A 16,019-nucleotide genomic window follows, 5' to 3' on the forward strand; every position below is an offset into this window, starting at 1 on the left:
ATAGCGAGCAGTTCATACCCTGGTCGATGTACTCGATTAATGTAATAAATAGCGGACATGACGTAGGATGCGAGCGGCCAGGGGGCGTAGTTATCCAAAAAACAACCGCAAGTTTTGTTCGCTCATTCAGACATAGAGGCGTGAACAGACCGCAAAGAGCGAACGGTTCATTTGAATAGCCACCCCTTTTCCTGAACGACCGTCCGCAAATTGTGTCCGGCTCTGAATCAGGCCCAATGTGTTTAGTTATTAAAGGATTTTGTTCTACAGTGTCTCCTGTTTCTGTTTTGTAATATTTTCTTTACAGGTGCCAGTGTCTGCCAGGGCATGCTGACACTTGTGGTTCTCTATGTGCCAGGTTGGTGTTGCCTTTTATACGATTGCACCTTTAAAACATCGGGCAGACTTGCCGGGATCTCACTGATGCCCATCAGTCGCAGGCTATTACATTTACCACCCTCAAACATGCACCTGCAATCCCTAAAACACTTGGCCCCTCCTTACAGCACCCCTAGAAGTCTATTTAACTAGTTTTTATAGTTGTCCCCTCTCTTTTTACTTTTTCGCCCCCAAAACGAAAGTACTTTTTCGAGGTGTTCTGAGGTCATTTTTTTTTTTTGTTGATTTGTCCTTTCGCTACTTCATAAATATAAGCTGCAGACTGCGACTTTATGCTAATGGCACTACAAAGCCAGCGGCCATCACCGTGATCACACACCCACACCCCTCCCCCACCACTTCATTCAGGCAGAGGAGACTGGAGTCACCGCTGACAGGTAAGAAGAGGTGGGCAGAGGTTCAACAAGCCCGAAAGCCTGGGTAATTAGTACCTACTGCTACCCCCCTCTCGGTGCCCCTGCTCGCAGTCACCATCCAGGAACGCCTATTACATTTCTGAAACCATGGAGCTCATTCAGACCCGCTCGCAATATGCGATCACTCGCTGGCCAAAAGGGGCCGGATATTTAAATTAAGCGCTCGCACTGCATCGCATAAGGACGCCCACTGTGTGTTAGCGAGCTATGGCAAACTGCGCTCTCAAATGTCTGAAGACGCCCCCTTGCCTCTCGCAACACACGGCGTTTTGGGGGACTGACACACCTGTGTTCGCACATCCACTCCCCCGTTCACAAGCACCTTCCCCTGTTACCACCCACAAACGGCGCTATCTGTCACTCAAAGCAGCGACCTGATAGTGGCTTACGAGCTACCAAAATCAGATAGCAACGAATGGCTTGCGCACACGCACTGCGAATTATACGCATGTGCAGATGGGCGAAAATCGCTCACAGCGAGCGATCACACCTTAGCGAGTGGTTCTGAATCAGGTCCCATGTGTCCAAATCTGTACTGCGACTCTATACGTACAAAATCAGCAGGCATGCGAGTGCAACGTAGACGCACGCGAATACGGAAAACATGGCTCCACTCCATCCGACTCATGAATCGCGCCCTCTGTATCAGTGCTCGTTTCATCATAGGGCATCGTAGGGATGAACACATTTGGTTTATTGATAAGGAGGTGAGATAATAAATAGTTCTTTGGTTAATGTAACCAGACTGGGCATTTAGATAGACATAACCATTTCATATGTATTTGCTGAAGTGTCAGAGACTATGGGCCTCATTCAGAGGCGGTCAGAGGATGCAAGCGGTCGCTCAGAAACTGAGCGGCCACTTGCATCCAGACCGCCCGCCTCTGTTGCGGTCGTTAGGCTGTGGGTTAACACCCACAACGCTAACGACCGCTCCGGTGATGGTCGCGATGGTCAGAGACCATCGCGACCATCGGGGCTTACGACGAGACCCTAGGGTAGGGTCTCCCTTGTCATAAGCCCCGGAGAGCTTCTGGCTCTGTCAGAGCCGGAAGCTCTCCACTGACATCACTAGTGATGTCAGTGGGGCCGCCCCCAAACGGTAGGCGTTCCCATGGGAACGCCTCCGTTTGGGCTGCCACCCCCCCGGCCCGCCTTCCAAACGGGGCGAGCTGCCAATCAATATCGACAGCTCGTCCCCTTTGGTTCGAGACCTGCTACGACCAGCGCTGTCAGTCGTAGCGGGTCTCACGCATGCGCACGACGGCGCCGTCGTGCGCATGCTCTGTGGGGGGCCATCGACCCGGTCCGAGCGCATCGGCGCTAACGACCGGGTCTGAATGACCCCCTATATGTAACAAAACATAGGTTACTGTATCAGGGATTCTTTGGGTGTGCGACAGACAATAATTATGGTTTGCTGTAAACACTATAAAAACTCAATCTGTAGAACCAATGTACCCACTCGGCAGCACAGATGTCACTGCTGGCTACATATTTACTATACAGTATCTGTCTCATGCAAGATGAAGCTACTGTAGTTGCAAAAACAAGTTGTTAGTTTAATAACCATATGGTGGGATATACAAGTGAAAGCAATATATTTTACCTTTAAATGACAGTAAAATTAATTTAACTCTATAACATACATAAATGAAGTATTATAAATATACGGGAGGTCATTAACAAAGTGCAAAATTCAATTTTACACCGTAATCTGCACAATTGTGAGTGCACAAGAAGGGGTCGTGTTTACCTAACACAGATGACGGCCCCAAACCCTGTTTCCCTCCCCAATAAGCACCATTTGGACGCTCTGTACCGCACGGCAAGCGTCACCCGTTCACCGCTGCTCTGTACTGTGGCCCTGATTCAGAGCCGGACGCTCTGACAGAGCGCTTGCTCTAAATCAGGGCGTCTGTTTTTTTGTATGGAGCGGCCTCCACCCACAGCTACAGCGAGCGGCCAGGATGATGGTCGCGATGGTCAAGACCATTGCGGCCATTGGGCTTGCGACGAGAGACCCTTGTGGTAGGGTCTCGTGGCCGCAAGCCCCAGAGAGCTTTCGGCTCAAACAGAGCCGAAAGCTCTCCCACTGACATCACTTGTGATGTCAGTGGGGCCGCCCCCAGACGGTAGGCGTTGTCATGGGAACGCCTCCGTCTGGGCTGCCACCCCCCTGGCCCGCCCACCAGAGGGGGCGTGCTGTCACTCAACATCGACAGCACGCCCCCTTTGGTGCGAGACCCGGAGCGACGGATTGCCCGGCTCCGCCATGCGCATGCGCTGTGGGCCACCATCGACCCGGTTGCGAGCGCTCAGCGCTCGCGAGCGGGTCTGAATCAGGCCCAGAGCCCCCAAACTGGGACGGTCTTTCCGAAACCAGGACAGTCGGGAGATGTGCACACACTGGGTCTGGGTGTCCTCCCACTGTCATCATTCATTTAAGCCATTCATAATGCTACACCGAGCAATGTTTTAGGTAAAATATAGAAAAGTTTATTTTATGTAAAGTATTTGCACTGTGATGTGACATGTACAGAGGTCTCACTACAGCCCACCCCTGAAGATGACATGATCTACAGCACAGATACTCCTGTGTACCCTCTGCCACAGACTGTATATAGGATGCAGGTACACATAAGGTTGGGGTTATATTTGTCAAATAGACCCATAGTGCCCGTTCATACAGTTTAACCGGCACCTCTAGAGTACGGCTGGCTATTAGGTGACAGTCTTACATTTGTCGCTATGAGTCATTTGAGAAGCTTGCAGGTTTTTCCAGCAGTGCAGGATCCGATAAATGGCCTAAACCAGGGGTCTTCAACCTTTGGCCCTCTAGCTGCTGTGGAACTACACATCCCAGCATGCCCTGCCACCATTTTGATATAACAGCATGCTAAAACTGTGACAGGGCATCCTGGGATCTGTAGTTCCACAGCAGCTGGAGGGTCAAAGGTTAAAGACCCATGGCCTTCGGCATCCCAGTGGTCAGAATGCCGACGCTTACATTACCAGCACCAGAATGCTGACGCCGGTCATAATCCCGGCGTCAGCATCCCGTCCGCCGGGATGCCAAAGGTAAGTAATGGGGTTGGGGGGAGGGTTAGGGGATAGGGTTAGGCACTAAGGCGGGAGGGTTAGGTTTAGGGTATGGAGAGGGGGAGGTTAGGTTCAGGCACTAGGGGGGGAGATTAGGGTTATGCACCAAAGAGAGAGAGTTATGGTAGGGAGAGGGGGAGGGTTAGCATACCGACCAACAAGTGTCGGTATGTTGACCCTGTCGGGATCCCGGCGTCGGTATTCTGACCGCCAGGATTCCGACTGTCGGTAATTCATAACGATTCCAACCTTACACCTATGTACTGTACATGTAGCTGAACATGGAGTGACCCTGATTACTATTACTCTGTTCAGGGGCATTTTAGATTAGGAGGGGGCCCTGTATAAGGGATGGCCAACGACCATCGATGATTCATAATCATCGATGGTGTATGGACAATGTCGAATGCTTTTACCATAGATGGAGGAGAACCAGATGGTTTCCTTCCATTGATGGAACAGCATACCTGAATGGATTTTATTTTTACAAGGTGCCGCGACATGGAGCATTGGCCCTCATTCAGAGCCGTACGCTCTGAGCAGAGCGCACGCTCTGAATGAGGGCCACCCTCCATAAAAATGGAGCGTCCTCCTGGACGCTCGTATAGCTGTGGGTCACCACCCACAGCCTATACGAGCGTGCAGTTTGATGGCCGCGATGGTCGTGACCATCGCGACCATCAAAACTGCGAGCCGGAGCCTGCGGTTGAGTTTTTCAACCGCAAGGCCCGGAGTGATTTTGGCTCTATCAGAGCCAAAATCACTCCCACTGACATCACTAGTGATGTCAGTGGGCCGGCTTCTGACGGTAGGCGTTCCCTTGGGAACGCCCCCGTCAGGGAGGCACGCCCCCGGCACGCCCACCAAAGGGGGCGTGCTGTGAATCAACATCTACAGCACACCCCCTTTGATCAGACACAACGAGCGAAGGACTTTCCTTCGCTCGTCGCGTCTGGCGCATGCGCACGACGGAGCTCCCTCCATCGTGCGCATGCTCAGTGCAGACCATCGACCCACTTGCAAGCGGACAGCCGCTCGCGAGTGGGTCTGAATCAGGCCCATAGCTCCACCCCCTGACACCTATGAAGCCTTGCCCTCATGGTCTGATTGGCCCCCAGTTATAAAACAGGGATGACCATTGGTTGGTGAAACCATCGATGGTCATCCATTGCATAGTTGGTAACCATTGATGGCCACTTGCTATATCACCATCGATGGTAACCACACGGATGATCATCCCTACCCTGTATAATCTCTGTCCTGGCCCGCCAGGAAGGAATCCTGCTCTGTGCCATAGTCTACTGTAATATTTACGGGAAAGTGGTGTCTACGCCATATTTCTGAAGCACTGAGAAAATTGTCTGTGTGGGGTGGGCCTTCCTTGGCTCAGGGGCCTGGGTGCACAACAGTGAGGCTAGTTACAGTTTATATGGAGGGGTCACGGGTAAGTAAAGCCATTGTCCTGGGACCTACACTAATCCCTTGTAGGTCTCCGAGGACTGCCTTCACATTGCCAAGAGCTGGATAGTTATTAGTGTCATGGAAACGCGCTGTTTGTGATGTGCTTAGGGACATCTGCCCAGACTGTACAATGTACTGGGGAGCAGCAGAGTCCCATGAAATGACTTTAACATGTCCCCAACTATCGAACAACCTGTACCCAGTCAGATGATTGGAATGCTCACAGCAGCACAGATTATTTCAGACAACAGGGTGTAAGTTGTGGTTAGCCAGTGACCGGTCCTCTCGTGTGGCTGTGTTAGTGTGGCCTGGCAGTGTCCTGATGTGACCAGTGGAATAAGCTACTTATAGACTTTGCCCCCACCCTTTATAAATGTTTGCAAAAAGTTCTTTCATCATCATTTTTGTGCATCACATCCAACAGGCTCATAAGAGCCCCCCGTTTGACATTATTACTGTTAAAATAAAAAAATAAGTAAAATTAGCTTTTACCTTCCACATCAAGGCACCTGGGAGGTTCATCTGACCAGATGAGGTTGTACATACACTCCAGATACTCGGCCCCCTCCAGCTTGTACCCAGGGAAACACTGGAAGGACACCACTCGCCCCACAGGAAACGAAGAGTCAAAGTCTGAGATATTTACATAGCTGTGGGGGAGAACCAGGGGTCTCAGACAGCCTGCCGAGAATAAAAACACAAAACCTTTATATGCAGCATTTATCTGAAGTACATGTTTATTTAATAGGAAGGTATTCTAGCAAAAAAATGTGTTGGTACTACATAAAACACATTAATAAATACTTTACATTGATAAATATATGTAGAGGCATTCGCCCTCACATCAATTCCATTAGGAGAATTGGGGCGAATTTAGCCAAGACCCCAATTCATCCAAACCACACCCCTTATGTTCCCACACCACACCCCCTATGTTCTCACACCACACCCCCTATGTTTCCACACCACACCCCCTATGTACTCACACCACGCCCCTATGTTCTCACACCACACCCCCTATGTTTCCACACCACACCCCCTATGTTTCCACACCACACCCCTTATGTTCCCACACCACACCCCCTATGTTCTCACACCACACCCCCTATGTTTCCACACCACACCCCCTATGTACTCACACCACGCCCCTATGTTCTCACACCACACCCCCTATGTTCTCACACCACACCCTCTAAGTTCTCACACCACGCCCCTGTTCCCTAATGAAGATTGGTGGAATATGGTAGAAGTTACCAAACCACGCCCCCTATGTCCTCACTCCACGCCCATGTTCCCTAATGACGATTGGTGGAGTATGGTAGAAGTTACCAAACCACGCCCCCTATATTCCCACACCACACCCCCTATGTTCTCACACCACGCCCCCTATGTTCTCACACCACGCCCCTATGTTCTCACACCACACCCCCTATGTTCTCACACCACACCCCCTATGTTCTCACACCACGCCCCTGTTCCCTAATGAAGATTGGTGGAATATGGTAGAAGTTACCAAACCACACCCCCTATGTCCTCACTCCACGCCCATGTTCCCTAATGACGATTGGTGGAATATGGTAGAAGTTACCAAACCACGCCCCCTATGTTCTCACACCACGCCCCTGTTCCCTAATGACGATGACGATTAGTGGAGTATGGTAGAAGTTACCAAACCACGCCCCCTATGTTCTCACACCACATCCCTGTTCCCTAATGACGATTGGTGGAGTATGGTAGAAGTTACCAAACCACGCCCCCTATGTTCTCACACCACGCCCCTGTTCCCTAATGACGATTGGTGGAATATCGTAGAAGTTACCAAACCACGCCTCCTATGTTCTCACTCCACGCCCCTGTTTGGTGGGGTATGGTAGAAGTTACCAAACCACGCTCCCTATGTTCTCATACCACGCCCCTGTTCCCTAATGACAATTGGTGGGGTATGGTAGAAGTTACCAAACCACAGGGGTTATATCACCAAAACACAACCTATCAAAAACCAGAAAATAAAACAACTGCAGGTTGTAAAATAAGACGCAGTTTCCAGGACAGTCAGGTTTGAATTCTGGGAAAATAACAAAATATTTTTTTGTAGATTTTCAGTCTTAAAAACTGAGATTTTGGGGCCTATTTATTAAGGGTATCAGCCTGAAAGAAGCAGATATCTAATGAATGGGTCTCTGAGACATATAAATGGGTGAGAGGGGGTATTGAGGCATATATAGGACATTAGGAGGCATGAGGTGTCTCTGCGGTACATATAGGGGCATGATGGGGCTGGCATATTGCAGAAGGGCATGAAGTGTCTCCAAGGCATATACAGGGGCATTACGGAGTTCTGTGGCATATAATGGACATGAGGGGGCTCTGGGCTAGTATATAATGGCATGATATAAGGGCATGAGGGGGCTCTGAGGCATATAACTGGGCATTATGGGGCTCTAAAGCATATATAGGGACATTATGCCGCATAATAATTATTATGGACTTATCAAGGGGCATGATTGGGCTCTTTATTTGATTGGTAAGAAAATGGGCTGAAATCTGATAATATGCTTATAACCCTACTGCAGTTTTGGCCATGCCCCCATCCTGGAATCTGAAATTAAAAAGTTAGTAACACTAGGTTATGGCCTATTTACCAAACTGAAAATCACAACTGTCTGGAGCTTGGCCCTGTTACGCGCTTTGTGTCTATGGAGGCATTGTCACTGACGAAGAACAGTCTGACACCTCCCCGGCAGCCTCCATACTCCTCCCCGACAGCCTCCATACTCCTCCCCAGAAGCTTCCATACTCCTCCCTGGCAGCTTCTATACTACTCCCTGGCAGCCTCCATACTCCTCCCTGGCAGCTTCTATACTCCTCCCTGGCAGCCTCCATACTCCTCCCCGGCAGCCTCCATACTCCTCCCCGGCGGGCCTCCATACTCCTCCCCGGCAGCTTCTATACTCCTCCCTGGCAGCCTCCATACTCCTCCCCGGCAGCCTCCCTACTCCTCCCTGGCAGCTTCTATACTCCTCCCTGGCAGCCTCCATACTCCTCCCCGGCAGCCTCCATACTCCTCCCCAGCAGCAGCCTCCTCCCCGGCAGCCTCCATACTCCTCCCCGGCAGCCTCCATACTCCTCCCCGGCGGGCCTCCATACTCCTCCCCAGAAGCTTCCATACTCCTCCCTGGCAGCTTCCATACTCCTCCCTGGCAGCCTCTATACTCCTCCCCGGCTGCCTCCATACTCCTACCTGGCAGCTTCTATACTCCTCCCCGGCAGCCTCCATACTCCTCCCCGGCAGCCTCCATACACCTCCCCGGCAGCCTCCATACTCCTCCCTGGCAGCTTCTATACTCCTCCCTGGCAGCCTCCATACTCCTCCCCGGCAGCCTCCATACTCCTCCCCGGCAGCTTCTATACTCCTCCCCGGCAGCCTCCATACACCTCCCTGGCAGCCTCCATACTCCTCCCCGGCAGCTTCTATACTCCTCCCCGGCAGCTTTTATACTCCTCCCCGGCAGCCTCCATACTCCTCCCTGGCAGCCTCCATACTCCTCCCCGGCAGCCTCCATACTCCTCCCTAGCAGCTTCTATACTCCTCCCTGGCAGCCTCCATACTCCTCCCCGGCAGCCTCCATACTCCTCCCCAGCAGCAGCCTCCTCCCCGGCAGCCTCCATACTCCTCCCAGGCGGGCCTCCATACTCCTCCCCGGCAGCTTCCATACTCCTCCCTGGCAGCTTCTATACTCCTCCCTGGCAGCCTCCATACTCCTCCCCGGCAGCCTCCATACTCCTCCCTGGTAGCTTCTATACTCCTCCCTGGCAGCCTCCATACTCCTCCCCGGCAGCCTCCATACACCTCCCCGGCAGCCTCCATACTCCTCCCCGGCAGCTTCTATACTCCTCCCTGGCAGCCTCCATACTCCTCCCCGGCAGCCTCCATACTCCTCCCCGGCAGCCTCCATACTCCTCCCCGGCAGCTTCTATACTCCTCCCCAGCAGCCTCCATATTCCTCCCCGGCAGTCTCCAGACTCCTCCCCGGCAGCTTCTATACTCCTCTTCCGGCAGCTTCCATACTCCTCCCTGGGAGCCTCCATACTCCTCCCCGAACAGCTTCTATACTCCTCCCCGGGAGCCTCCATACTCCTCCCCGGCAGCTTCCATACTCCTCCCCGGCAGCCTCCATACTCCTCCCCGACAGCCTCCATACTCCTCCCCGGCAGCCTCCATACTCCTCCCTGGCAGCCTCCATACTCCTCCCTGGCAGCCTCCATACTCCTCCCCGGCAGCCTCCATACTCCTCCCTGGCAGCCTCCATATTCCTCCCCGACAGCCTCCATACTCCTCCCTGGCAGCCTCCATACTCCTCCCTGGCTGGTTTTCATAAAATGATACTTTGCACAAACCATCTTTATTTTTCTGTACCTCCGCTGCCACCAATGATAAATACTGTAGGCCCCTGTATTTGGATTTCCAACCTGACCACAGAGGTTCAATTAAAGTTCCTCCATCTCCCCCACACAATGTAGACAGTATTTTTAGGGGCTTAGACATTATGAATAAGATTTCAATCCATTAGTTTACTAGGAACCAAAAAAGTTTCTGAGCACCTTTGGGGTCATCTTCCCTCTGCTAGGATAAGGAAAAAAGAAACAAATAAAAGTATTTTAAAAATATGCACTAATTAATTTAGAAATACACTGAAATAGTTAATGCTGCACAGTATCTGAAATACTGTTGTTAGAACATTCCTCCTATGTTAATAAACTGAATAGAGTGTTCTTGCACAGTCTCCCCCTGTAGGCACTTTGGGTGTACTACACTACACTATATCATACATGCAGATCAGACACTGGGCCTGATTCAGAGCGGCCGCTCGTTCGCTCCGAGCAGTCAGTGCGGTCGGAAATCGAGCGCTCGCAAAATAGCGAGTGGCTGCTAATTTGAGTGACAGGATGAGGCGTTTGTGGGTGGTAACAGGGGAAGGTGCTTGAAAACGGGGAGTGGAGATCCGAACGAAGGCGTGCCAAACGGTCAAAACGGGCGTTTTAAGGGTGTACATAATTAACAAAGCAGCGTCATCGACCACGTCACTTGGTTGTCTCTTAGCCTGAACTGTTCGCATGATTGCGGTAGGAAAATCCTACCACAAGCACTGCGAGCAGTTCAGACGCCTTTCGATGTACTCGATTAATCTAATAAATAGCGGAGACGACGTAGGATGCGAGCGGCCAGGGGGCGTCTTTACAAAAGAGCGAGCGCATATTTCGTTCGCTCGCTCAGACATAAAGGCGTCAACAGACAGCAAAGAGCGAGCGCTCAATTTAAATATCCGGCCCCTTTTTCTGAAGGAGCGAGCACAAATAGCGTCCGGCTCTGAATCAGGCCCACTGCTCGCAGCTCTTTGTAAGCTAATATTGACCAGGGCGAGCCATACAGCAGGGTAATAGGTACCTAATAGATTCTTGGCTGAGCTATTACTGCCATTTATCTTCCTCTATATACATCTATATATAATATACTCAACGCATTCTGAACAGCAATCAATAAGAAATCAGATTATTGACGCTGGGATTTATGGCCCTCCACAAAATAAATAACAACGCTCCTAGTTCTGCATAGTGTGCAGATAAATACCACAATATAGAAGTAGTCACATTGTGGTTTGTTATTGCAAACAGTGATCAGTTAAAATTGAATGACTGTAATGTTGATTTGTTTCTTTATAGAAGTTTCTGGTCTCAGGTGAAAAGAAGACTTTCAACATCTATAAAGAACCTTCTGTGTGATATAAAGTGGAATACAAATAAACATACTGTAATGTTACCAGCAATAGGATGCTCCGAAAATGTGCGGCTATGGTACATGTACAGTGCTGAGCACAGCTTGGGGCACCCTGTGACCAATGTACTCTACAGTTGTCTCTATTGCACATAAATATGTGGCCACCCCCAAAGAGCAAGTTTACATTTATCTTGTTCAACCATAATTAAACCATTTTCAGTACGTAGCACCAGCTTAGTACATAACAGCCCATCATGTGGGACTAGTTCAGTATGTGGCACCAGCTTAGTACATGACAACAGCCCATTATGTGGCACTAGCTCAGTACGCAGCACCAACTTAGTACATGACAACAGCCCATTATGTGGCACTAGCTCAGTACGTGGCGCCAGCTTAGTACATGACAACAGCCCATTATGTGGCACTAGCTCAGTATGCGGCACCAACTTAGTACATGACAACAGCCCATTATGTGGCACCAGCTTAGTACATGACAACAGCCCATTATGTGGCACCACCTTAGTACATGACAATAGCCCATTATGTGGCACTAGCTCAGTACGCGGCACGAGCTCAGTACGCGGCACCAGCTTAGTACATGACAACAGCCCATTATGTGGCACTAGCTCAGTACGTGGCACCAGCTTAGTACATGACAATAGCCCATTATGTGGCACTAGCTCAGTACATGGCACCAGCTGAGTACATGACAACAGCTCATTATGTGGCACTAGCTCAGTACACGGCATCAGCTTAGTACATGACAACAGCCCATTAAGTGGCACTAGCTCAGTACGTGGCACCAGCTTACTACATGACAACAGCCCATTATGTGGCACTAGCTCAGTACGTGGCACCAACTTAGTACATGACAACAGCCCATTATGTGGCACTAGCTCAGTACGTGGCACCAGCTTAGTACATGACAACAGCCCATTATGTGGCACTAGCTCAGTACGCAGCACCAGCTCAGTAAGGAGCACCAGGTCAGTATGCGGCACCAGCTTAGTACATGACAACAGCCCATTATGTGGCACTAGCTCAGTACATGGCACCAGCTTAGTACATGACAACAGCCCATTATGTGGCACTAGCTCAGTACGTGGAACCAACTTAGAACATGACAACAGCCCATTATGTGGCACTAGCTCAGTACATGACAACAGCTTAGTACATGACAACAGCCCATTATGTGGCACTAGCTCAGTACGTGGCACCAGCTAAGTACATGACAACAGCCCATTATCTGGCACTAGCTCAGTATGCGGCACCAGCTTAGTACATGACAACAGCCCATTATGTGGCACTAGCTCAGTACGTGGCACCAGCTTAGTACATGACAACAGCCCATTATGTGGCACTAGCTTAGTACGCGGCACCAAATCAGTAAGGAGCACCAGGTCAGTACACGGCACCAGCTTAGTACATGACAACAGCCCATTATGTGGCACTAGCTCAGTACACGGCACCAGCCTAGTACATGACAACAGCCCATTATGTGGCACTAGCTCAGTACACGGCACCAGCTTAGTACATGACAACAGCCCATTATGTGGCACTAGCTCAGTACACGGCACCAGCTTAGTACATGACAACAGCCCATTATGTGGCACTAGCTCAGTACGAGGCACCAGCTTAGTACATGATAACAGCCCATTATGTGGCACTAGCTCAGTACATGACAACAGCCCATTATGTGGCACTAGCTCAGTACATGACAACAGTCCATTATGTGGCACTAGCTCAGTACATGGCACCAGCTTAGTACATGACAACAGCCCATTATGTGGCACTAGCTCAGTACGAGGCACCAGCTTAGTACATGACAACAGCCCATTATGTGGCACTAGCTCAGTATGCGGCACCAGCTTAGTACATGACAATAGCCCATTATGTGGCACTAGCTCAGTACGTGGCACCAGCTTAGTACATGACAACAGCCCATTATGTGGCACTAGCTCAGTACGCGGCACCAGCTCAGTAAGGAGCACCAGGTCAGTATGCGGCACCAGCTTAGTACATGACAACAGCCCATTATGTGGCACTAGCTCAGTACGTGGCACCAGCTTAGTACATGACAACAACCCATTATGTGGCACTAGCTCAGTACGCGGCACCAAATTAGTACATGACTACAGCCCATTATGTTGCACCAGCTTAGTACATGACAACAGAGCATTATGTGGCACCAGCTTAGCACATGACAATAGCCAATTATATGGCATTAGCTCAGGATGCGGCACCAGCTTAGTACATGACAACAGCCCATTATGTGGCACCAGGTCAGTACGCGGCACCAGCTTAGTACATGACCACAGCCCATTATGTGGCACTAGCTCAGTACGCGGCACCAGCTCAGTAAGGAGCACCAGGTCAGTAGGCGGCACCAGCTTTGTACATGACAACAGCCCATTATGTGGCACTAGCTCAGTACGCTGCACCAGCTTAGTACATGACAACAGCCCATTATGTGGCATTAGCTCAGTACACGGCACCAGCTTAGTACATGACAACAGCCCATTATGTGGCACTAGCTCAGTACGCGGGACTAGCTTAGTACATGACAACAGCCCATTATGTGGCACTAGCTCAGTACGTAGCACCAGCTCAGTACATGACAACAGCCCATTATGTGGCACATGCTCAGTACGCGGCACCAGCTCAATAAGGAGCACCAGGTCATTACGCGGCACCAGTTTAGTACATGACCACAGCACATTATGTGGCACTAGCTCAGTACGTGGCACCAGCTTAGTACATGACAACAGCTCATTATGTGGCACTAGCTCAGAACACGGCACCAGCTGAGTACATGACAACAGCCCATTATGTGGCACTAGCTCAGTATGCGGCACCAGCTTAGTACATGACAACAGCCCATTATGTGGCACTAGCTCAGTACGCGGCACCAAATTAGTACATGACTACAGCCCATTATGTTGCACCAGCTTAGTACATGACAACAGCGCATTATGTGGCACCAGCTTAGCACATGACAATAGCCAATTATATGGCATTAGCTCAGGATGCGGCACCAGCTTAGTACATGACAACAGCCCATTATGTGGCACCAGGTCAGTACGCGGCACCAGCTTAGTACATGACCACAGCCCATTATGTGGCACTAGCTCAGTACGCGGCACCAGCTCAGTAAGGAGCACCAGGTCAGTAGGCGGCACCTGCTTTGTACATGACAACAGCCCATTATGTGGCACTAGCTCAGTACGCTGCACCAGCTTAGTACATGACAACAGCCCATTATGTGGCACTAGCTCAGTACACGGCACCAGCTTAGTACATGACAACAGCCCATTATGTGGCACTAGCTCAGTACGCGGGACTAGCTTAGTACATGACAACAGCCCATTATGTGGCACTAGCTCAGTACGTAGCACCAGCTCAGTACATGACAACAGTCCATTATGTGGCACTTGCTCAGTACGCGGCACCAGCTCAATAAGGAGCACCAGGTCATTACGCAGCACCAGCTTAGTACATGACCACAGCACATTATGTGGCACTAGCTCAGTACGTGGCACGAGCTTAGTACATGACAACAGCTCATTATGTGGCTCTAGCTCAGTATGCGGCACCAGCTTAGTACATGACAACAGCCCATTAAGTGGCACTAGCTCAGTACGTGGAACCAACTTAGTACATGACAACAGCCCATTATGTGGCACTAGCTCAGTACATGGCAACAGCTTAGTACATGACAACAGCCCATTATGTGGCACTAGCTCAGTACGTGGCACCAGCTAAGTACATGACAACAGCCCATTATCTGGCACTAGCTCAGTATGCGGCACCAGCTTAGTACATGACAACAGCCCATTATGTGGCACTAGCTCAGTACGCTGCACCAGCTTAGTACATGACAACAGCCCATTATGTGGCACTAGCTCAGTACACGGCACCAGCTTAGTACATGACAACAGCCCATTATGTGGCACTAGCTCAGTACGCGGGACTAGCTTAGTACATGACAACAGCCCATTATGTGGCACTAGCTCAGTACGTAGCACCAGCTCAGTACATGACAACAGCCCATTATGTGGCACTTGCTCAGTACGCGGCACCAGCTCAATAAGGAGCACCAGGTCATTACGCGGCACCAGCTTAGTACATGACCACAGCACATTGTGTGGCACTAGCTCAGTACGTGGCACCAGCTTAGTACATGACAACAGCTCATTATGTGGCACTAGCTCAGAACACGGCACCAGCTGAGTACATGACAACAGCCCATTATGTGGCACTAGCTCAGTATGCGGCACCAGCTTAGTACATGACAACAGCCCATTAAGTGGCACTAGCTCAGTACGTGGCACCAGCTTAGTACATGACAACAGCCCATTATGTGGCACTAGCTCAGTACGTGGCACCAGCTTAGTACATGACAACAACCCATTATGTGGCACTAGCTCAGTACGCAGCACCAGCTCAGTAAGGAGCACCAGGTCAGTATGCGGCACCAGCTTAGTAAAAGACAACAGCCCATTATGTGGCACTAGCTCAGTACGTGGCACCAGCTTAGTACATGACAACAGCCCATTATGTGGCACTAGCTCAGAACGCGGCACCAGCTTAGTACATGACAACAGCCCATTATGTGGCACTAGCTCAGTACGTGGCACCAGCTTAGTACATGACAACAGCCCATTATCAGGCACTAGCTCAGTATGCGGCACCAGCTTAGTACATGACAACAGCCCATTATGTGGCACTAGCTCAGTACACGGCACCAGCTTAGTACATGACAACAGCCCATTATGTGGCACTAGCTCAGTATGCGGGACTAGCTTAGTACATGACAACAGCTCATTATGTGGCACTAGCTCAGTAAGTAGCACCAGCTCAGTACA

The 16,019-nt window shown here is 50.5% G+C and overlaps 1 protein-coding gene across 1 annotated transcript in view; it reads right to left on the bottom strand.

The window, feature by feature from the left end:
* SUSD4 (sushi domain containing 4) overlaps positions 1 to 16,019 on the bottom strand; it is a 341,394-nt gene that overhangs the window by 81,802 nt on the left and 243,573 nt on the right. The window contains exon 9 of the mRNA XM_088467876.1: positions 5,871 to 6,059. Within this exon, the coding sequence (XP_088324002.1) occupies positions 5,871 to 6,059 (189 nt within the window). The remainder of the gene's footprint in view (positions 1 to 5,870; positions 6,060 to 16,019) is intronic.

The sequence above is a fragment of the Taudactylus pleione genome, unplaced genomic scaffold (genome assembly GCF_031769625.1).
Source record: "Taudactylus pleione unplaced genomic scaffold, aTauple2 ptg000011l, whole genome shotgun sequence".
Lineage (NCBI taxonomy): Eukaryota > Metazoa > Chordata > Amphibia > Anura > Myobatrachidae > Taudactylus > Taudactylus pleione.